The sequence below is a fragment of the Octopus bimaculoides genome, chromosome 5 (genome assembly GCF_046866305.1).
Source record: "Octopus bimaculoides isolate indiv1 chromosome 5, ASM4686630v1, whole genome shotgun sequence".
NCBI classification, from domain to species: Eukaryota; Metazoa; Mollusca; class Cephalopoda; order Octopoda; family Octopodidae; genus Octopus; species Octopus bimaculoides.
The window spans coordinates 86,369,631-86,393,521 of NC_142932.1; the positions used below are offsets into that span (position 1 = coordinate 86,369,631).

A 23,891-nucleotide genomic window follows, 5' to 3' on the forward strand; every position below is an offset into this window, starting at 1 on the left:
TTCCATAACTATCTAAAATTTTCTTAAAAGAATCATATTAGGTTAAATCATGTGCCCTCATTTTAAAATGAGTACATTGCATTGCTGCGTGGCATAAGAGGAATGAAAAGGGTTAGCAACAGGAGGGGCATATAACTATAAAACAATACCTGTCCAACATATACTAGTTTGGAAAAGCAAACATAAAACAATGACTTGGGCAGATTTAGAAATAGTGACGTGGGACTTGATTTTGAATGCAGTAAATGAAGATGTATCAAGCATAGCATGTAGTGATCATTTCAAGAAAGGTGAATGGAGTGAACACTTAAAATATATCTTCCAAAATGTTCAGAGGAAACTAGACCCATTCAGTCAAACCCAATGACTTTACTTCTGTTTATTCTAATTCAGGTACTCCATACATTAACAGTGGAGACATAGCACTTTGCAACATACGACAAACATTAAACTATGTAATACATTTCAGATTTTACCTGTACTTTTACTTGTAATTAGAATAGTTTTATTATCTATTTTGCAAAGATTCCAAAAAATTTAAAACTTTATATCAGTTTATTAGTATGATAAATATGAAAACAAATTCACCAATAAAAATATATATTTCAAATGATTGCCATCGCTTGAAAAAATTGTTAAAACAGCATTTGAAAATTTTGACTAAAGTAAATCATGAAATAAACATTTCCTCTAATTTAATTGCTTACATTAACATAGAGAAAATAGAAATAATATAATTAGCTGGCAGTAGGTTGCCCACAAATTTCTCTGAAGTGACATATGAAATTTAGTGGTTAGTCACATTATGTGACAATGCTTTTTTAATCTTCATATGATACCAAAAGCTGCTTGAGTTGCCATTAAAAGACTATTGCTTCCAATGTAGTTGGAGAATTGTTATCAAAATAATTATTAATGCTGTTCTTTAAAAAGTAGTCAAATACAATGAATCCAGTGCTCAATTAGCACATTATCAACCCTGAAAAGACGAACGGTAAAGTCAACCTTAATAGAATTTGAACCCAGAAAACTTAGTGGCATTTTGTAAAGATGGATAAAACGCCTCTAAGTGTTTTATCTGGCATGCTAACAATTCTGCCAGATTGCCACCTTGAAAGTAATAATAGAAACAGTTTCAGTAATATATCAAGTTGCAACAACTCATGTACAATTAAAATGTTAAATAAGGGACAATTGTGTGATTCCAGGTTCAATCTCACAATCTGGTACCTTGACCAAGTTATCTTCTACTGCAGCCTCAGGATGACCAATACCTTGCAAATGAAACATGGAAGCTCACAAATGCACAGAAACTCATCATCTATGTGCATGTATGTGTCTTCACTGGTGTAAAACTGTTGAGTTGCACATTTTTAAGTCAAAGCATGACTTAGCAGTTCAATAGGATAAGCACCAAACTTAACTATTAGAATCAATATAATTGATTGAGACCCATGAAGGTAGTGCCCCAGAATGGCTGCACATCAATGACTAAAACCAGTGGAAAAATACCAAGCTAGATATAGTTGTCAAAAGGCAATGTGTATTTCAAGAGCTAAAAATAAAAGTTACTGAGAAAAGATCAGGTTATCTTAAAAGTAAAGGGTTTGATAAAATTCGAAGTGAACTGGTGGTTTTACATTGTAAAAGAACCTGTAAAAAACTGACATACAACAAGTAAAAACAAATGTAAAATACATACCTTTCTTCTGCTAATCTGTTCTTTAAACCTTCTGGAATGTCTATCTCACTCACTGGTTGTAATACATCTTCTGTAAAAGAATATACATATATACTGTTGTAAAATTCTTCAGAAAAACAATACATTAACAACAGTTATTTATATGCAGTTGCAGTTGAGAGAGCTAATAAAAGCATGTCTTAATTACGATAATGATCAGTTTAAAGAATTCTATCTTGCAAATTAACACAATTTATGCTAAATGTAAATAGATGAGCAGCAGAGCAGAAAACAAGATCCCAATGTACAATATCTAAGACTCAATGACATTAATGATCTTGTAGAATGCAGAAATGTTCCCATCATACAAATATGCTGAGGCAACCTTCTAAAATCCTGTTTCAGTTAGCAGAATAAACAGTGAGTTAATTACTGTTAACGTTTATGTGAAGTTCATGGTTAAGCCATTAAAAATTCTTTGCACATTGAGCAAAATTTATTAATTTTTCCAATATGGCCATTTTAAAATGGCAGTTATATTTTCCAAAATATCAGTAGCAAGGGAGCATTGAATTTTTAGATAAATTTATTTAGAAAATATTTCTGGCTAGTTTTGTTTGTATAAAAAAAAAGTTCAAGTAAAACAATACCATGAAAACAGTAAAGATAATGTTCAAAATACAGACCCATTAAACTTTCTCTGATATACACCAACATATATGCATTTGTACAATGTCTGACAGTCATGTCATCATCCTGACCACCAAAATTATGATCAATAGCTTCAAGTTTTGTACATTTTGACACAACATCATCATCAAATTTGCACCACTGCAAGTAGAAAAAATCAACATTGCATTGAACTATATTACTATAAATCATTTCAGAAAATAACTATAAAAAAAGGATGTTTACATAATGTGTAAATGTGTTTCCATTCAGTAGAAGAAGGGACACTATATATATATATATATATATATATATAAAAAAATTTAAAAACCGTTTTAAGAAAATGTTTTACTGGAAAAGAAACAAGTGAAATTACCTTTCCATCACCTTTTGGATTTACATACACCACATAATGACCACCGTGATTGTCACCACTATGTACAAGAACTGCATGTAAAACATAATTGGCTGGGGTCTTTTCCTTTTTCTGCAGAAATGTGTCTAAGTTTAATCGTTCTGGAAATTCAAACCTGTTAGAAAATGGAATTTGAATTGAACCATGTAATTGAATAAGACATCATTAGTGTTAGACATAGAATTGTATTTGTAGAAACTATGCTTAGAAAATAGAGAATTAAATTTCAGCTTTAGTTCAAATTTTACTGCTACTATGCAGTGATCAAACATTTTAAGAGAAGGACTCAGTCCCACTGTGCAGTATCATGTCTTCTACAATAGCCACCAGGCTGGTGAAAGCCATTTAAAGGGATTTGGTAAACAACCTCAGAGAAGTTTGTGATGTGTGTGTTTGTGTGCATGTATATATGTCTGTACCCTTGACTAAACAGCCTATGATGATTAAAAATGTTTCTAGTCTTACTTGAAGAACTTGACTTGAAATTGAGAAATATTTCCTTGCCTGGAAACAGGTGAGAGTTGACAGGAAGGATATCCAGCTGTAGAAATTCTGCCTCAAATTCTGTGTAACCCATGCAAGCATCGACAAGTGGGTGTTAAATGAGGATGATGATAATGATATTTTTGAGAAAAATAAAGACCACACTACCATTTTCTATCTTATGTGCTGATAGTCCATTATTTATGACTTACTTCTGTAACAGTTTGTAAAATCTTGGCATATTTGACAGCCAACTTTTACATCAGAGAAAAAATGCCTTTGTTGCAAAGAAAGTAAAAATACTTTATACATTTAGAAATGAGTAACTGTTAAAAAGAAAATATAGGCAATGAATGTCAGTCATTCAATCAACTGAATAATTGAATGAATAATGTAGATATTGGTTGATCACAGACATACGTAACATTAACGAAATCCTCAGGAACAATCAGTGACACAATGTGACAACAATGTGAAAAGGCCAGAACTTTGGATTACACAAACAATTCATCTTGATAAGCTTTTGCAATTTCTACCTACTGAATTTCATAGCTGATCCAAGCCTTGGATTGACTGTGAAATACAATCAAGACAGTTTTGCTTTTTCTTGTTTTACATTTGGAGCAAATCTCCATATTCCTCCATATGAAATCCAGTGTTCAATAATTGAAGAAACTTTAATGATAAATCTGAAAATAACTCACCTGTCATTAATCTTTATATTAGCATCAGCAACTGGATCATACATAAATCGCATCAACTGCAGATGTAACACAGGAGGGAAGTTCAAGAAAATTACACCTTTTTCAGCATCCTAAAAACAAAAAGAAAAGGAATATGATTTTTTTCATTCACACAATAAATTTAGCTAGCTACCATAACCATTATTTGTTCTCCTTTAACATTAACCATTTTCATGAAAGAAAGTGAGGGGGGGGAACCTCTCTTCAATTTCCTTTGGTACACATGACCAGTAGAATGTTTGATCCCGATATCGGTGCTATATTTACATGTTCCACTTAAACAAATTTTACAAATGGCCAGGAACCTCGTTATGTTTTATGATACAAAACTTTTCGACAATTTGTGCCTTTGTACTTTTCTTACAAAAGATTGAAATATGAAAGTTCAAGTGGATAAGAAAAGCCAAATCTGAGAACATACATGCTACCCCATACAAGTGTAGAATATGTAGCAATAATGATGTAAACATGAACAGGGTACAACTAGACTTCATATGGCCACCTAAAATGATAGATCTTACTATCAGTGGATCACTTTTGGTGAACTTGTATCCATATCAGTCAAGACCACACTTTAAAGACTGGCTTTTCCAGTCCATTAACAACTACTTATTAACAGCTAATTTTGGTTCACTTACAGCTACTAACTCTCCATAAAGCTCAAGTATGGCTCAAAAGGAGATGGTGATGCTGCTCCTATACACATACAAAGACATCTTAGAATGCATTCCTAAAAGTATCACCTGACTGATTGGCATAAAGTCACTCACAGACATTCCCCAACCTTTAGTCCTATCAGATGAATTGTTCGTGTAATCCAAAGTTCTGGCCTTTTCACATTGTGTCACTGTTTCTGAGGATTTCTTTAATGTTACATATGTCTGTGATCAACCACTATCTACATTATTTCATTCAATTATTAGTTTAATCAACTGAATGATTGACATTCATTGCCTATATTTTGTTTTTAACAGTTACTCTAGTCACAGACATTCCCCAACTTCTAGTTCTCTTTGCTTCTTCCACTATAATAGCCTACCTGATTGGTCTCATACCATCCTCAAGCACACTTGACTCGCTTGACTCTCTCTTTTTTTCCCTCCATCACCTATGCTGCGTCCAACCTCCCAGGCCTTGTATTAACCACTATACCCAATCTTACCAGAACATCAGTCCTAGGGAATTCCCTCTTTGCACAATTTTTTTCTGCAGTGATTTACTAACAATTTTAAATGAAATGAATAATGACATCAATCTCACAAGTCTCAGAAAACCTGTGAAAGATATGGGCACTACCGTTTACTTTGAATAGAGTGAGAAAGAGATATTGCATGAAATGACCATTACAAATTGCATTGATGTAAATAGAACTTATTGAGTCAAAACAACAATTTTCTTACAAAAATCCAGTTCTTAGCTATCCTTAACACACTCCTGTTGCATCCAGTTCCAGGGTAACTAGATATTTTAGTATACTGCATCCTACTGTAGCAACCAACAAATTTTGGTTTCTACTCGAGTCATTGTTTCACAGAACCTGGATATTGCACTTCTTCCTCTGTCTAAACCAGTGGTTCTCAACTGGGGCCCATATGACCCTCGGGGTTCATATACACCAAAATTGTTAACATCCATATGTAATAAATTGATTCTACTTCAATATATAAAATATCTTTTTTTTAAATACAATTCCTTATAATATTTAATTATAAATATATAAGATTTTTTAAAAACATCAAATGGCTATGAAGATACACTTGAGTAAAATAAGAATCAAAAGGGATTTATGAGTGAAAACTGGTTGAGAACTACTAGTCTAAGCTACATCCTAACCCACCCTACAAACACTAGGCTAAGTGTGAAATTTTATCCAATAAAACAGGATATTTAATCAGTTAAGACAAATAGTTACCCCAAAACTCTCAGTTTCATAGACACAAGTACCAATATAAAAAAAAAAAGAGAAAATTACCTGTAGGCCATGTTCACCAGCATCATATTTATTGTCACCATCTAAAGTTTCAACTTTCACATAATCTTTAAAGGATTCCAATACTGTAAGAGTTAAATGATTTTGTTAAAAAGAAAATGTGAAAGACGAAGTTAGAAATTACATCATGGAAGAGTCATTTCAACCATTCAAAACACTAAGTCAAGTTTGAGACCTATCAGAACAGGTCATTAAAAAATTTCAAACAATTGCAGAACTGTATCAGTAAACCAGGTCGCAATTGTACAACAGAAACCGAAATGTAAATTTTAGCAACCCCACTACAACTGCTTCAGTTCCAAAATATGATCTTGGATCAAGTCATTTTCTAGACAAGTACAACTCAGAAATTGCAGAATTATACTGAATTTAATAAGAATGGTTAAGATTCTTGTTCAAGACTATTGTGTCTCACATTGAGCTTAGAAAAATTTACTTATACGTCATTTAAGAATCATGTTGTATTACAAAGAATGAGAGAAAAAAATCAGTAAATGTTTGGTTTGTTTGAAAAATTTTTCCACATTGTAAATAGAGCTCTAATAAAGATCACACTAAAATAACAAATTAGAACGTCAAGTATGACAAGGCAATGAAGAAACCAATAATATTAGTTTAAGAGCAGCACAAATTGTGGCACTTTTCTTTAACAAAAGTTTAATAACAATGATTTAGCCATGGATAAAACAAAACCAACAAATATGAAAGTCTTACCATTTTTCTTGCCCTTCACATTCAACTGAATATCGTAGAATGGTTCAGTCCGCTGTGAACCATAGTCAACATGTTTACATTTGATGTATGACTGAAAATGTAAAAATATTAAAATTATAAATCAAACTAACCAGCATGCATTAAGTTTAACACTTTTTCTTCCATATATCTGTTGAAATATACTGCTGTTTCAGTTACTTTTGAAAAATGAATCGTGAAAAATTTAGTAAAATAACTCGTTATTAAGGTGGTGTTCAGAGCAATTTAACATGCAATTTTGATAGAAGGTATAAATTTAAACTGCTTTAAAACAGGTTTGTTTCGAAATATAAGAATTGTCTGGAGAAAGGCAATTACTCAAACTATACTATGAAGCTGTTAATTGATCAACAGGTGAGAAGTGTATATTTTGTCTTCAAGGCCGTTCCTGGTAAGGATAATTTATTCTTCTTTTACATGTCAATAATTATCTTGTAGGTGGTAAAGGCACCACTGTTAACAAGTATTAAATGTAAATTACCTCCACTCCACTTTACAAAAAGATAGTGCCAGTTGTGTAATGCTGTAAAAGCTAGGCTACACTAACACTTCTGGGGGTCTTGCAGATTGTTAATTAAAAGAAAAAAAGAAAAACTGTTGTTTTCATGTGATTCAATCAACAATGTCCAGAATATTCACTAACCTGGCTATGATTGATTCACCTAAAGTCAATGTACATTGTTAAACTAGATGATAAGTTGAGACTAAATGGATAGAAAGAAAGAAAAAAAAACAAAAAAACTCACCAGCATTTTTCCCTCAAAAAGCTTTGGTATTGTACCTTCAACACATGTGCCCTTCATTTTGCTTTCCATATTATCTAAAAGCTGTGAAAATAAAAAGTGAAAATCCAAATGAATTAATGTACATAAAATTTTTACTACATGTGTGTATCAGAAAATTGTAGTTTTATAAAAAAAAAGAAAAATGGCAATTTCATTTCCAAGAATGCTAACATTATTCAAATATTAAAATTCATTTAAATTCCCTATCATTAGAAGCAACTAAATTGTTTCATTTTGTTCAAGAATGAGATAAAATATAGTTATTTCATGTTACACTTCTTAACTCCACCCCCAATCTAATTATTGTAATTAAAATCAAATTTTTCAATGATTTAAAAGACTAAAAACTGTTACTTTATTGAAACAAATATTCAATGACCAGCTTCATTTCCACATCAAATATTTCCCTATTCTGTTAATAAACGAAAAATTTTAATGTTTACAGCTTGTTAAGATATTTGTAATTTTAATTCTTTGGAAAGGACAAAATTGGAGAAACAATACATTAGTGAACTAAATACCTTAGACTTTCTATCTCTTAGGCTCAAATCACAGCATGGTTCACCTCACCTCTTTTTTCCCTCCTGGGATCAAGAGACAAATGTACCAATAATATAATGGAGCTAATTTAAGCTATACCCAATTTCATACAAATCTAGCAAAGCATCAAGTCAAAAGAAATCTATTTTCCAAATGGATCATTATTTCAAAAACAAAATTCTTCAGATGTTGCAGTAACAGAATTAATAATTCACAAAGGTTCACTAGGCAGAATATTTATAAACGAAATATAGCAGATACCCCCTTTATTCTTCTTTTTTTAAAAATATATGTTTAAGAGCCAACAACTAGACTAATATAATTCCATTAACTATTGGAAACATACACACAAAAAAAAAATGTATAAAATCATAGGCAAAAAAGAAACAAAAATTAATATAACTACATTAACTTACTACTCTGCATAACTCCTGTACATCGTGTTGCATAAAAGAATCCAAGGTTTCCCACCTAAAAAAAATGTAATGAGAAATATAGAAAACAAAATACATGAAATGGATTTTTTTAAATTACAAAATAGTTTAGATTACTATAAGATTATATTTCTAATGTAAAAATTTTTTACCCAAAAGATTTTGTCAACTTCTTAGTGCCAACTGGCTTGTCACTAAACTGGAGTTCATAAAATACCCGTTGCAGTGCCAAAGGAACACTTTTAGAGCTGTCATCGCTTTCTGTTGGCATCAAATACACAGCCTTAAGAAAGAAAGAAAAAAAAAAAAAAAAAAAAAAAAAAAAAGAAATTTAAAAAAAATACCTGATTTACATTTTAATCAAATTTACTCAAAATTTAACAAAGAATTTATTGATTTTAACTTAGAGAGCCCCTAGAATATTTGGTAATTACAGCAAATTAATAGGATTTTAAACATTTAATACAGTACTATGGAATCGAAATGACAAGTTTTCAGAAAATGTAAACATTTTTACCTTTCTAAGTTCATTAGTGAAGAACAAAGTCTGGAGCAAGGAATTCATATAGCAAGTTGCACCTTGGTTCTTTAGCCCAACATAGCCTGTATGTTTCTTGGAATCCCAACTAAAAACAGCAGAACATTTCAGATTTTATTATAAAGAAAGATGTTCTTTCAGTTAAAAAAGAAAAAGACATAATATGCTAAAAGAAAATCCTTTCACTTGGGAAGGATGTTTGTTATTACGACAGTGAAAGAAGAAGAGCAAGCTTGGGAGTATAGCAGTTTTCAGAATATTAGAATCTAAGAGACATTATTTCTTAGGTATGTTAGTATGCAATTATTACCAAAAGATTTACACTGAACACTTTAGTTTAACACACATTGATTAAATACCATTTTAAAGAGCAGGGAAACAGTGTAGTTGTACTACACAATAACTAGTAGTCGTTAGAACACAAAAGTCATGGAAAACAACAGTATTACAACTTAATTGTTATTGTTGAATAATCTAATAAAATATTTTTTCATCACTTAAATTTAAGAATGTTAAGGTGATTGGCATTAGCAAGGGCATCCAGCTGTAAAATTCATGCCAAAACACAGTGAAATCTGGTGCAGTCCTCTGGCTTGTCAGCTCCTGTCAAGCTGTTCAACCTATGCCAGCATGGAAAACAGATGCTGATGAAGTTAGGTTAATCTATGTTTTACATTGTGAAAACTAAACTGAAGTATAAAAAATTGCTGCCTTTTTGCTACATATCAATTCTTTCATATATGTGAGGAAAAGTTTTTCCTATGGAAAACCAGCATCATCCAAGTCTTTCCTCTGAACGTCAACTCATGATGTCCAAAGGTAAGTTAAGGGCCAATACAGTTTGGCATTCACAATCATTGCAGACAATTCTGCCAGGATGAAACAAGCTGGAAAGATACAAGGTGTTCTTTATGGTGCTTGAACAACTCTGAAAATCCACTGCTCTAGATGTTTTCTTTTTAAATCAGTCCCAAAAGGATGAAAGACAAAATTCACTTCACCAGGATTTGAACTGACAAATGCACAGAGCCAGAGCAATTATGTCAAGACATTCTATCTAATACTGTAAAAACTGCCAATTTGTTGCCTTTTCACACACACACACAAAACCATATGAGAGGGAAGTAAAATGTAATTACCTGACACCATGAGGGGCATCTGCAACCATTTTGACTTCAATAATAACTTTATCATCTTGGACATACCCGCTTTCTGGTGCTAATAGTTCCTGGAAATAGATTAATACACAAGTTCTACAAAGATTGTGAATGAAATGCACTGACCATAGACTGAAACCCTAGAAGCTGTCCAACAATTTCAAAGTGAACAACAAATGACAATCTGGCATTAATTGCACATTAAGTCTATCAATGGAGCAAGACTTCAATCTCAACACTGTATCTAATTTAAGTTTTATCTCCATAGAAACCACCCAATAACAGAGAGAGAGAGGATTAAGACTAAATAACATAGCAAGATTAACCTAAGCAAAAACTGTCTAGATAATTTCCAATAAAAGTGCCAAATGAAAATTAACTATGTTGATATTAAATGTCCATTAAGTGGCTCTGATTAACATCTACAATTTCCCTAAATTAGCTGCAAATATAGCTACAATAAATCAATTATGCTATGACAGACCACAATATTATGAGTGGAGGATTACATATTTAGACTTGGTAATAAATAGAAAAGATATTTACAGCTTTTAGGCTGTTTTTGGTGATAAGATACAGAGATTTTTGTGATAAAAAAATGGCTGAAGAGAGTTATGGAGAGGGTTAAAAAAGGCCCGTTAACGATAGACAGTTAAACAAAAAGAGAAATTAATTATTAAGTGGTATAAATAATAAATTAGGCATTTATTTTGATGTATAACTTTACAATTAAGATTAATGAAGATTTGTTAATCTAGTGAAGATTCAAAATACTTACATTCCAAGATATAAAATGACTGAAACCCCAATCATTCTCTTTGGTATAGAAGAGATGCTGTATTTCTAAAAGAGAAAACAGTTTTAGTAAGAGGGAAATATAAAGTATTAATCACAAATCAAATTTTCGACAAGTTGCTCATTTTGATTAATTGCTTCTGATCACCTACTGCAGCTGCTGAGCTTTAACAGAGTTCCACAGCTATCATTATTTGTTAATCAGAAGCTTATAATCTTATTGTGATGCCCCAATGTTTTTAAGAATGAGTGTGATATACAGAATTACATAGTAGCTATCGGCTAAACTAAAGAACCACAGGAGACTGTTCAAAACTACTTCAACTATAAACAAAGAAAAATATTTGATATTAATACCAGTAGTAATGCAAGAATGATTTAGAAGGCTCAAAAAATATTTTAATATTACTCATTAGTACAATTACAGGCAAAAATCCTACTATTACATTTTTCCCTTTGGAAAATGGAAGAAGACATTGCAGGTGAGGTTGGTACAAAAATAATTGTGGTTTTCATTACTTTAAAACTTGATGCTTATATCATTTTGAAGTGCACATTTGAGTTATACTAATGATTTTGGTTTCACTGTTTATTCTTTTTCATTTTGTCAAGTCAAACTGAAGATGGACCCATTTTATTTTTATGATTTAAAAGCAACAGAAACAGCTTGCGATATCAACCAAGCATTTGGCCAGGGGACTGTCCATGAATGTGGTTCAACAGTGGTATAAAAAGTTTTCTGCAAGCGAGGAGAACCTTGAAGATGAGGAAAGCCATACCTGATTTTCTGCAATTAACCAATGGCCAAAGCAAAGCCACACCAAAGATCAAAAAATTCCAGAGGAACTAAACATTGACCATTCAACAGTTTGATATTTGCACCACACTGGAATGTCAAAATACCATGACAAATAGATACCTATGAGTTGAACAAATATATATTATTACAAAGTCCAATCCATTTTGTGACTGCATTGCAATATATGATGAGAAATGGATTGAATACAACTAATGCTATTCTGCACAGTGGTTAGATCAAGACATTTGTCAAACCCAAGAAGCAAAGCAAGAAGGTAATCATCACCAATGATCAGCAAGTGCAATCATTTGCTACATTTTGAATCCAGATAAAGCCATTACAGCAGAGAAATATTGCTAGAAAAATCCACAAAATGTACCAGGGACTGCAATGGTTATGCCCAATATTAGTCAATGGAAAATGAACAATTCTGCTTTATCGCAGTCTCTAACCATATCAGACAAATGATTCTGATGAAATTGAACAGACTGGCCTATGAAACTACTTCACCCAGCTTACTCTCCAGTCCTCTCTCTGACCAATTACCATTTTTCTAGCATCTTAACTTCCTGCAGGCCTTCAACAACCAAGCAGCAGTTCAAAAACACCAGCTTAGAACCCTAAAATTCTGAGAATGAAAAAAAACTTATTTTCATGAAAATAATTTGAGATATACTGATACTTAAAAACTAGTTTTTGCATCAACCTGATAATCCATAATAATTTAGGCATACACAAATAAACTAATCTCAAGTTAATATTTGTAAATATATGGTTTTTTTATAATATATTAATAACAGAAATTTATGTTTAAATTAACTACAAACACTTCAATAAATGATTAATTGATCCATTAAAATTATAAAATGCTTATCACAACCATTAAAAAAAAAAAAAAAAAAAAGAATAAAAAAGAAAAAGACATTTACTCCTCTGAAATGGTTCTCCATCGGGCAAAAAATTCAAAATTCGGAGTTCAGCAGCAGCATTACAAGACCAAGATCTGTAAGTAATAAAATCTAGTTTTTCTTGAATCTGTGTTTCTAATAGAAGAAAGAAAAGTACACAAAGGGATCATGAAAACTATTAAAATATGAAAAAGTCCTGCAATGTAGCTAATTTTAAATATTTATACTTACACAGAATCTGAATCTGCATTACACTGCAAGAAAAAGCCCAAACTTCTTTGATTATTTCTATCTGCTTGCTGATTTATGCGAGGCATTGCCATGATTTTCCTACAGATTTGGAAAGAAAAAAAAAAAAAAAAAAAAAAAAAAAAAAATGGCCACTTGAAATTTTCTGATGACAAAAAGAATATCTAAATTCTATATAAAGAAATTTTTTTATTTACTTATGTAATTTAATATACATAGATTTAAGTAGTCCAGTCAGACTTTTTTCTGTGAATGAGATTGTTACTATCAAATTTCAAGATAATTAGAAATCTCTTGATTAAAGTAATTAACATTTAAAAAAAGCTTACCATGGTAAATTCCTGACCATACATGGTGGACTTAGCACAGTTTCTTTTAGCTTACTAATATTCTCAATAGTAAACTGGAATTGAGCTTCTGCACGGCTTTCATCTGAAATTCATATTTAAGTAAAAAAAAAAACAAAAAAAAAAAACATTTTTTAACATTTAAAAAATTATAGTAAAATTATAATTCATTTAAGAAAAGAGAAATAAGAATCTTACAATGAAAACTATTAAAGAGATGTAGCACGATTCAAGTTCTTTATATAGTGTGTATCCCTTTCTATTTACAGCAGAATTTTTATCACAGTATAGCAAATTTTTCGGTGCTGTTGCTGCTTATAGTATAAGTTATACTTAGTCCACAATATGTAAATTACAGATTGGCATATTGTCAAGTAGGATCGTTTGCATTTTCAATTTAGAATACTGAGTTTCATAATTTAAAACTGGTGATAATACCTTTAATTTTTTGCTAAGCAATATTTAAAATTACATATCATAAATCATTGATACATCTACAATTCCTTGCTTGCATAGATGAGACAAAACTTGAGGTAGATTTTCTATTTAAACCCTTACCTTTTTCCAAGCAAAGTCATATTTTCCCTCACCCTTTGAACAATAAGCAGTTTCATGGTCAGACATGTTTTTGTGATAGAATGTAAAAGTTTTCAATCAGTGCACAAATGTCAAGACAAGATGATGACACTCTTACACACACACACACACATATATATATATATATATATATATATATATATATATATATATATATATAATGGGCTTCTTACGACTTCTATCTGTCAAATTCATTTGCAAGGCATTGGTCAGCTAGCATCTATAGTAAAAAATACTAGCCAACAGTGTCCATGCAGTGGGAAAGAACTCTTGTATATTAATTATTGGTATTAAAGGGTTCTTGACTATTATCACTAAATAGCATGAAAAAACAATCTATGCAAAACAAACCAATAAAACCTTAATTTTTCAGCATTTTCATTTAATAGGCAGTGATAACAAAGTTTACAACAATAAATTGATGTGTTAAATACATTTCAAGGAAATAGATTCAACATAACTTTTTCTTCATCTCATTAATATGAGATTGATGTAATCAAATATATCATTGGTAAATTTAGTTCAGAGACAGTTAAATGCAATGAATTTTAAAACAATGTTTTTTGCAGTTAGTCCATAGAAGAAAATTTCTAGTCACAGTAGATTGTATATTTATTCTTCATTTTACAGAACTTTTTATATTTTTTATGGTTTATATTATTGTAGATCAGCAGTTAAGAGACAATGCATTTAAATACAACTATTTAATTATAATTAAAAAAAACAACCCCTTTAATACCAATAATTAATGACAGCATTTCTTTGTAAAGTTTAACAGGCTAAATGTTAATTCTTTAATGTGAATACACAATTTGTTAGTTAAACACTAGATAGTCATACACTCGTGTGATATGAATAAAACCACATTCATTTTGGGTTTTCCCCATTTAGTTGTTCTTACCCAAGTGTTCACAATTTAATCTATGTATACCATCAGCTCTGGTGTCAAAATTCCTCTCCTTTGAATTTAGTGAATATACTCACATATGAACATGGCATGCTCAATAGTAGTTACAAGGGAGGTGCTGAAAAGTTCCTGGCTTTAAGGGTATCACAAAAGGCCTGGTAGGAGGCCCAACCTTCAAAGTTCTTTTACAGTGCTTAGAAAAACTGAAGGATCACTGCAATAAGTGTGTGAATCTGAGAAGGGGATATGTTGAATAAAATCATAAGTGACTCATATTTCTGTACTTTCTTTTATGCAAAGCCAGGAACTTTTCAGCACCCCCTTGTACACCACAATTTTTTTTAAATTTCTGAAATTTAAACAAATTTTTAGTATATAAAAACCAGAAATTTTTATGTAGTCAGAAAGACCCAAAATTGAGGAAATGATGTTAACTTTCTGATTGAGAAATAGTAATAAGAGTTTATATAGTATCCACAATCTTCTGCATTTCTTAACAAGACATCTGATGAACTCACCTTCTTCCATTTCCTCATCTCTATTGCCTGAATCTTGAATATCACCATTTACAATATTCATTGGAGTATCACCGTGATGTTGAGTTTCTTCTACAAAGATAAAATTACAGTGAGAAAGACAGAAATTAACATTAGAAAATTAGCAGTTTCTTCATGTTTAAAATGAAATCTCACAAGCACACAAACACAGGGTCCATGTCCACTGTGATCACCAGAATCTATAGACAGTAGAGAGAATACAATGTCTAAACTGTTATTGTGTGCACTACATGATTCATCATTACATGTCACAGCATGTAGCATTGTCCTCAGTTAACCAATGGTTATGGTACATTTGGAACAACAGATCTGGGAATCACTCTTATATGTCATAAATTTGTTTGAGTACAGATGACTTGGAACTATACAGCTGAAATTACAACCAACACAAGAGTTTTAAAAGTCAAAATTACTTATATTTTAATGAAGTTATTGTGGTATACAAAATGGTAATTACTGTAACAAGAAATCTATGGAATTGTTGTGAAGTAGAGTCAGTTAATTACTAACAGTGAAATCTATTTTCATCTCATTTCTCTGACTTTCTGGAACTAGTTTGTACATTTAAATACAATGATATGTATCATCAAGGACAAATATCTTTTGTGATCATATTCAACTTTAGAAAGATTAAGTGGTTGTTTAAGTAGCCCTCTATTATGATACATTTAGAATACTTTTACTGTCATAGAATTATGAACCAATTTACTACCAGTCATCAATAAAACTGACAATTGCAACTTTATACATTGTAGAAACAGTTATAATTACACACGGTATTTGAAACAATTATGGTTTAGAAACTCATTCTGAAGACAGCATTAATGATCATGTAAATCATTTAGATAATTCCTAAGAAAAATTAAGTTGTTAGGTACTAAGATATTTAATTTTGAACATATATTCCAAAGAAATTAACACAATTATGGAGGTTACTTAAAATCTCTAGCAGCATATTTTTGAGAATAGAAAAGAATGGATGATAATATTACAACTTGAAAAATGAATTAGCAAGATTATCATTAGCAAGATTAATACTTGAATTGCTAGAGATAATTCAAGTAACACTTCAACTAGGTTAAGATTCAGTAGGGCACAATAAGTTTGATACAGTTACTGAGACAGTAACAGCTGGCAAGTTGATAGAGGCAAAGTGCAGTATCTCCAAAAAAGACAGTTTAATGGAGGGCTAGTACTTGCAACCAAATGGCTTTCACTTTAATATGACTGTGTGTGAGGATAAATCATATTTGGAGTTAAACTAGCAGCTGTTCACTGTTGAAATACTTTGGAGGTCATAAAGAGGTAACTCAGTCTCTATGATGCATGAAAAAAGCATAGGGACTGCCATTGGGAATTTTAGGCTAGCAATTATTGAGAATGTGATGGTTTGAGCTGCATATAGTTTACAAGCAGAAACAAAGTAATTTTATGCACCAAGTCACCACTGCAAGATATTATGAAGGTTTACATTCATGCAAAATGTGAAACCTTGCCGAGAATTGATACAGCATCTTAGGTTTTAGGTTTTTAGATTTGTTTATTATAAATTATTTAGATGACATTTAATACAGAAATGTCTTCATACATTACAAAAAGATCTTGTAAAAATTATATTCTAAAAATCAACCTAACATATGTCAAACATAATAATAGACTCTCAGACTACACTTCTAGTAAGGAAAATGTTCATTTGTAAAACACAGTAGAATATAAATTATGACAAAAAGCATGAGATGTAATTAAGCTGATCCATCGAATAATGTTATTAAAAAAAAGAGAAAATACAAAAGCACTAATAACAAAAGTAACCTTCATAAGGATAACTATAAAGCTTAAACAATGACAAAATAGAAAATCGAAGTAGCTAACTGATTGGAAATCTAAAATTAAAGTAAGACTTGAATATAACATTTGATACAGCAGTTTAATGTTAAGTAGACATTCTACTTTAATCATCCATTTTACTCAAAACAGGATGACAATGTAATTCATTTCATTTTTGACACTTCTGAATGTAAAACGAGATGTTTTTCCATTGCTTTCTTTCAGATAGCAATTCGTCAAAAACTTGCTAACTATAAATTAACTCTTAAAAAATTCACTAAATTTTTTATTCTTTTCCTGGAGGAACTGTTTCCATTCTATCTCTTCTAATTCAGATTTTTTTAAACTAAACTATTACTTTAAGTTCATGCCTTAATGACCATAATTGGAATTATGAATGTTGCTCCAAATATTTACTCTATTTTGTTCTGTTTTCAACAGAACACTTGAATACCAAATAGTTGTTTCACATTTCTGTGTATAACCATTACCTAGCACCTTAGTATTTTCATCTTCAACCAATCCTTTCTGTCAACTCACAAATAATACAAACAATTTGAAAGGGTAGGAATTCAATTCTAAGATCAGTACCAAAATTTAAACAAATCTTATTGGTGTTAAACTTTATAAGATTAAAAAAAAAAAAAAAAAAACCTAATTATTTTACTCAAATAAAGAAATAAGCAGAAACAAAACCATCTAAATATATAAAATACACCAAATGACACGTCAAATTTTGTCACATTTCCTCTTTCTGTCATGTTGGAAGGAGAAATCAGTGGAAGTGCTGAGAGTGATGAAAAGAGAGAAAGGTATTATAAAGAGAGCTAGCTTATATAAGAGAGAAAGTAAGTCATGAGAGCAGACTGTGAAATATGGGAAAGGATGGAGAGAGAGAGAGAGGAAGTAAGAGGTGAAAAGAGAGCACTACAATAGGGAGGAGGAATTAGAGGTATGACATAGGTACAGAGAATGAGAGAATAATAGAAACTGAAAGACAGAGTCATGTATAACACAAAAGCATATATAAATTTTGTTGGGCAATGAAGAGCAGAGGTTTTGATTGCAAAAACAAAAAAATGAAGGAAGAGATAGAAGAAATAATGAAATGACTGAAATAATGAGATGAACGGAGGTAACAAGAATAATTGAAAGACAAAATGAAACAGGAAGAAAATGGAGGAAAAACATTTAAGAATTACTTAAGGGAGATAGAAATAAACATTTTTGACAGACACTGCACTAGAGAGAGGCAGAGGTGAGGAGAGAATATGTTTGTGCCATGCATGCATATGTACACACATGCCTTATTTCAGGCATTCCGAGATGATTAGATTAAGTCTTGGGCATTTTTAGACTTTGTGGAGCCCATCTCTCTCCAGATCTTATCACAGCTTTCTTCCAGTAGAAAGATAGACAAACTGACTGACTGAAAGAAAGAATGAGAAAAGGTAAGAACTGACGCAAATTATCAAACCCAAAAGGATGAATGACAAAGTTAATAATTTATTTCAGCAGAATTTGAACTCGGAGTAGGAGCTGAGACAATTACAACAAATCAGTCTAGCCAATGCTCTAATGATTGCCAATTGGCCAGTGTGTGTGTGTGTGTGTGTGTGTGTGCGTGCGTGCGCGTGTGCATGTATGTATGTATGAAGTGATTAAAAGGGTAGACACCAAAAACAGCACTCAATTATAAAACACACAACTTATCCAGACCATACATAAGAAAGAAGGTAAAAGTGGTGATGGAGTGTGTGTATAAAACCGTGTGGGAGAGCTTGTCTTTCTAATGTAGGACTAGCAATAAAGCCTGCAAAATATCTTGAAGTCTAAAATGCCACATGAAAATACAAAGACAAGCTTGCATGCTCAATATGCAACTAAGTTTTAAAAGTCATTCTGGACCTATAAGTTGCTTGAGAGTATGCAACCACTCAAATCTACTTGTAATTTCATGCCTCACAACCAAGAACTGGTCTTTACTCAAGTTGACAGCCATTTTATTATATCTATATAATGCAAACTGGGAGAAATGCTAGCACATTGGATAGAATACTTTGTTGACTTAGTTCTTTCTTGTGCACCGAGTTAAAGTCAACTTTGCCTTTCACCGTTTTAGGGGTGATAAAGCACTAGTCCAATATTAGGATCTCAACTATTCAGTTTTTCTCTCTAGGTTATATCTGTAATTCAAAGTTCCAACCACCACTGACTTGGCCGAGAGAAATGTGTCAAGGGTCTATGAAAGACTTAGCTGCTTACATGTTAATTTCACAAGTATGAATCAGTAGGCCAAATAACTGAATCAATCATCAAGACCAACAGATAATCCACCACATATAAAAGAAAAGAAGTAATGAAGTATGCAAACCAGTAAGAATAATGAAGGAACATGAGTAGAGGTGAAAAGTATAAGAAAAAAAAAAAGAAAAAGAAAATATACACAAAAGAGACAGTGTAAGGCTTCAAGCAAAAATATTCAGAAATACTGAAAAGAGTTAGAAATACATCATTTTTCATGCGTAGTATCCTTACTCTAAAAATAAAGGGGAACATTTGAACCAGAAAGAAAAAACAAAAACCAACCAACCAACCAAAGGATTGACAATGAGTATACTATCAGGACATATTTCATTAACAACCAAGGAACGACAGTATGTATACTATCTGTGACATGTATATTGTCAGAACCACTTATAGCTTACTAGCTTAATACCATAAATTGTAACTAAGTCAAGGTCATAAGTTAATTAGAACATTGCATTTAAGTGGAACAGTCAACAAGAGACCACACCAAGACACCTTAAGCCAACAGAATCTCTACACAGTTCAGTCTTTTTACCTTTCTAAGAGCAAAAAAAGAATTTCCACTTTGAATTGACTTTTCCGAATATATATGTTGATTAAATGGCTAACTGGTATGTCAATACTAGGCTTTGCTAGCTTTTAGCAATCCACTAAATTTTCATAAAACATGATGCTTTTTATGGTTAAAAGCATGTCCATTTGAACATCTGGCTACCAATGTCATTAATTATAATCATATAAGTAATTTTTTTTCATTGCAAATAGTCTTTTTTTTTCTCCCATGGACAGCATATTGCTCACAGCCAAGCACAATCAGTCTTAAATATGTTTAATGCAAACAATAGCATAGGAAAGTTAATTTTCCTGAACATAAAGTGCATCAAATTATTTAGGATTCAGATAAATGTACTATGCACACTAAAACTTATTTTCATTGCCTGCAAATGTATTTTGCTTGCATGACAAAATGTTTTTATATATTCCATTGTACAAATTTTCAATCCTTTATGAAGATTTTGCTGAATCCTTTATAATCTGTAATTTTAATGAGTCAATATTCAACTCCTACAGAAGTTATTTCATTCATTTTACATAAGTAGTGGTGAACACACATGCGTAAGACATGTTCTGACAATTCAGTTGTTAGTATATGACACTTACAGAATATCCAATACTACATTCAACATATACTAAAGAGTATTTAGAAGAAATGTCAAAAGTTAGTAATTTGTGAGTAAAACAAATCTTGAAATTAATGACAAAATATAACAGAAAGACAGTCATTGTTTATCATTAGAACAAGTTATAATCATTGAAACAGACATTTTTCTGCTCTTTTTGTTTGTTAGGATTATTTGTTGCAATTGTAGTAATAGTAGCTTATCTAAAGGTTCAAAATAAATGTTTTAAGACTGCATCATACTCTGTAGTGGCAAATTGAAATAAGATGTGGTTGTAAGGGAGTATTTCAATCATTTGCACCTTTTCAACCAGCAAGTGATTACTAATAATGAAACCTTTTTTATTAACCCTTTAACATTTAAACCAGCCATATCTGACCAAAATATTCTGTTTTATGTTCAAACTGGCCAGCCCCAGTCTCACACCTACCCTACAATGTCATTTTCAAAATCTCAAAGCTACAAGATGATAATAATTAATTGAAAATAATGTAAATAAATAAGCATTATATTTGACAAAATAATCTGAATGCTAAAGGGATAACTTGTCTAATCTTTTTAGTGTTGAACGGTGTGTAGAGCTTAAATTTTGTTTTGAAGTGATTACATGTTTAAAGCTGTAGCAGGTAATTCTTCATTTTGTTTTATTGCCTTCCTTGTTTGCATTAGACATAACCGAAGTTTTCTTTTCCATATTATGTTATTGTATCATTCACTTTGATTGATGAATACATATGGTGTGATTCCAGTCCTATGAATATTCTATCTGCTGCGTTGTCATTTCAACATCCACTTTTTCCATACTTGCATGGGTCAGATGAAATTTGAGAGGTACATTTTATACTTCCTCATTGCCAGACATGTTTCACCAAAGGACACCACTTGTATGGCAGTGATACTCATTTACAACACAATTTCAAGACAACGAGACACTAATACAAACACACACACATAACAAGGCCTCTTTCAGTTTCTGTTAACCAAATCCTTTTACAAGTGTTTGGTTGACTTATGTTACTACACAGTAGGACAACTCAAAACCATGTGACCGAGAAGCTTGCTTCCCAACCATGCATGAAATTCAGAACTTTGAAATTGAGTTCTATAGCTACTATGCTAGTGGTTAATTTGTAAACTCCTTGAGTATTGCGAGAATGTAAGAGTTACCCATTTTAATAATTGATTTTGTTGATTATAGTAATTTTGATGAACAAGGAGTTAGTCAGTGAATATTTGACATTTTGAAGGTTTATCAAATATGTTATAAAACTTTGGAACAATATAAATTTCATCTGACTGTTTCTGAAACAGTCAGATGAAATTTACTTTTAAATTCAATTTGAAGTGGCTGAAATTATGTAAAGATTCCAAATATGGCAAAATCCATTTTACAGACAACAAAATTTTATTTACATAGTAGCAATTGTTTCTTCCAATTATATTAAACTTGTTTCTATCAATACATTTCACCTTTTGAGATGGCATGAAATAGTTGACTTTAGTATCAAGTATAATTGCAATATCTTCAGGAATCAAAGACAATTCACTATCAATAATCTATCATTGTTGATTTACAATGCCAAGAAATTTCTGTTGAGGAATTTGATGGGGTGATACTGCTCATAACTTTGCAAATGTCAAGTCATCTTACAATTAAGATATTGTTTATCAACAAACAGCAGAACATTTTTTTTATGGCAAAAGGATTTTCAATCACACCAAAATTTAGGTTCCCCTTGTACAGATGCTTGTTGACAGCTACAGGAAAAGAACTCAGGTAGTGGACACAATATGGGTGCCTAAGTTAAGGTGGCATAAGACCAGTAAAAACAGCAAGAAAAGCAGAGTGAAGAAGTAACATATGTATTGACCAAACAGTTAAGTGGCTTGTGTTTGAATGTAGTCTAGGGTGTCTGTTTATGTGCAGCAGCAGTACGACCTCAGATATGGAGGCAGTGCTTCATTTTTGATCTCAATAAAACTTCCTAAAGAGTTAAAAGGCCAGAATTTATGTTGAAGATGTGCTATCATAAAGAGATATCATCAATGATGGTGAGGCCTTTGCAGTATGCTGGAGGGTTCTAATTATGTGTTGTTCCTGAATTTTGGAGAAGGAGTACTATATTGTTTTCTTGACGTTTCGGTAGAGTTGATATAAACAAGACCCCACTGGAGACTGTTTCTAAAGTCCCTTTTCATGAAGACCGTGCAGTTTTAGTGTAAAATCTTGTTTACCTTTGAAAGGTAACAGAAGAATGAAGGTCAATATTACCTGCATAGGAGTAGGTGTTGTTAGAGGAGACAACAAGTAGGTTGTTGATATAAAAAGAGAGAAGGAGATAAAACTGAACCTTATGGTACACCAGAGTTGATAGAGAGTGGGTCTGTAAGTACACACTAATGGTACAATGTCAAGAAGCCTATGATAAAATAGATGAGAGGCAGATCGGCAACATCTGTGAATAATTTAGAGAGATTTGCATGAAGTGAAACAATACAATAAAACTAGCCAGAAATGCAATGCTTGCAGTGGATTCAGAATTGTGAACTTTGAGCAGGTAATTTCATACCTTACACTCTCATTCACCAACACAAGTCTGAAAGAGGTCAACAAGCCTTCAGGTTTGTAGAATAAAATTACATGCACTACACTTCCCTCCTTCAAAGCTGGGTAAAAATTTTACAAATATCATCTCAATTTATCCAACTCTTCCAATTTTCAGCAGCTAGAGAAAAACAACAATTTTGTAGGATTGCTTGCTTACCAAACTAGTTACTATTATATGACAGATTGTGTGAAGTTTCATGTTTGCTAATATACAGAAGCATAACAGATATTTTTGAGCTCTTCTGAAGTATATCTAAATTACAATTTAAAATAGCTACAGCTGCCTTAATTATTTCAAACCTTTTCAAAACTTTGCTTTTAGAAATGACTTACAAACAGATCTGATTTATCAACAGCAGGACATTTTTTAAGGCTGTAGATTTTTCATTCACACCAAAATTTAAGTTCCTTTTGATTGACAGCTATAGGAAAAAATTCCAGAGAGATGATATTTAGGCAGGAAGGGCAAAGAAATAGTAGGGGGCCTGAGATAGTGGACAATATGGGCACCTTAATTAAAGTGACACAAGACCAGCCAGTTCTGAGGAGCAGAAGCCATTGTAGAGACAATAAGAAAAGCAGAGTGAAGAGGCAGTATGTGTATTGACCAATCAGTTA

The 23,891-nt window shown here is 31.7% G+C and overlaps 1 protein-coding gene across 11 annotated transcripts in view; it reads right to left on the bottom strand.

Annotated features, from left to right (window-relative positions):
- Window positions 1-23,891, bottom strand: part of LOC106876495 (ubiquitin C-terminal hydrolase 7) — a 58,837-nt gene that overhangs the window by 18,574 nt on the left and 16,372 nt on the right. For all 11 annotated transcript variants that reach the window (XR_016241940.1, XR_016241939.1, XR_016241938.1 and 8 more), the window contains exons 2-17: window positions 15,309-15,398; window positions 13,269-13,371; window positions 12,922-13,020; window positions 12,712-12,785; window positions 10,967-11,031; window positions 10,171-10,259; window positions 9,011-9,119; window positions 8,646-8,776; window positions 8,476-8,530; window positions 7,481-7,561; window positions 6,696-6,786; window positions 5,964-6,046; window positions 3,953-4,062; window positions 2,727-2,880; window positions 2,368-2,512; window positions 1,703-1,772 (exon numbers count right to left, since the gene is read on the bottom strand). Coding sequence is in view for 6 of the 11 variants with exons in the window: in XM_089352524.1 (XP_089208650.1) it covers window positions 1,703-1,772; window positions 2,368-2,512; window positions 2,727-2,880; window positions 3,953-4,062; window positions 5,964-6,046; window positions 6,696-6,786; window positions 7,481-7,561; window positions 8,476-8,530; window positions 8,646-8,776; window positions 9,011-9,119; window positions 10,171-10,259; window positions 10,967-11,031; window positions 12,712-12,785; window positions 12,922-13,020; window positions 13,269-13,371; window positions 15,309-15,398 (1,549 nt within the window). In the remaining 5 variants the exon portion in view is untranslated. The remainder of the gene's footprint in view (window positions 1-1,702; window positions 1,773-2,367; window positions 2,513-2,726; window positions 2,881-3,952; window positions 4,063-5,963; window positions 6,047-6,695; window positions 6,787-7,480; window positions 7,562-8,475; window positions 8,531-8,645; window positions 8,777-9,010; window positions 9,120-10,170; window positions 10,260-10,966; window positions 11,032-12,711; window positions 12,786-12,921; window positions 13,021-13,268; window positions 13,372-15,308; window positions 15,399-23,891) is intronic.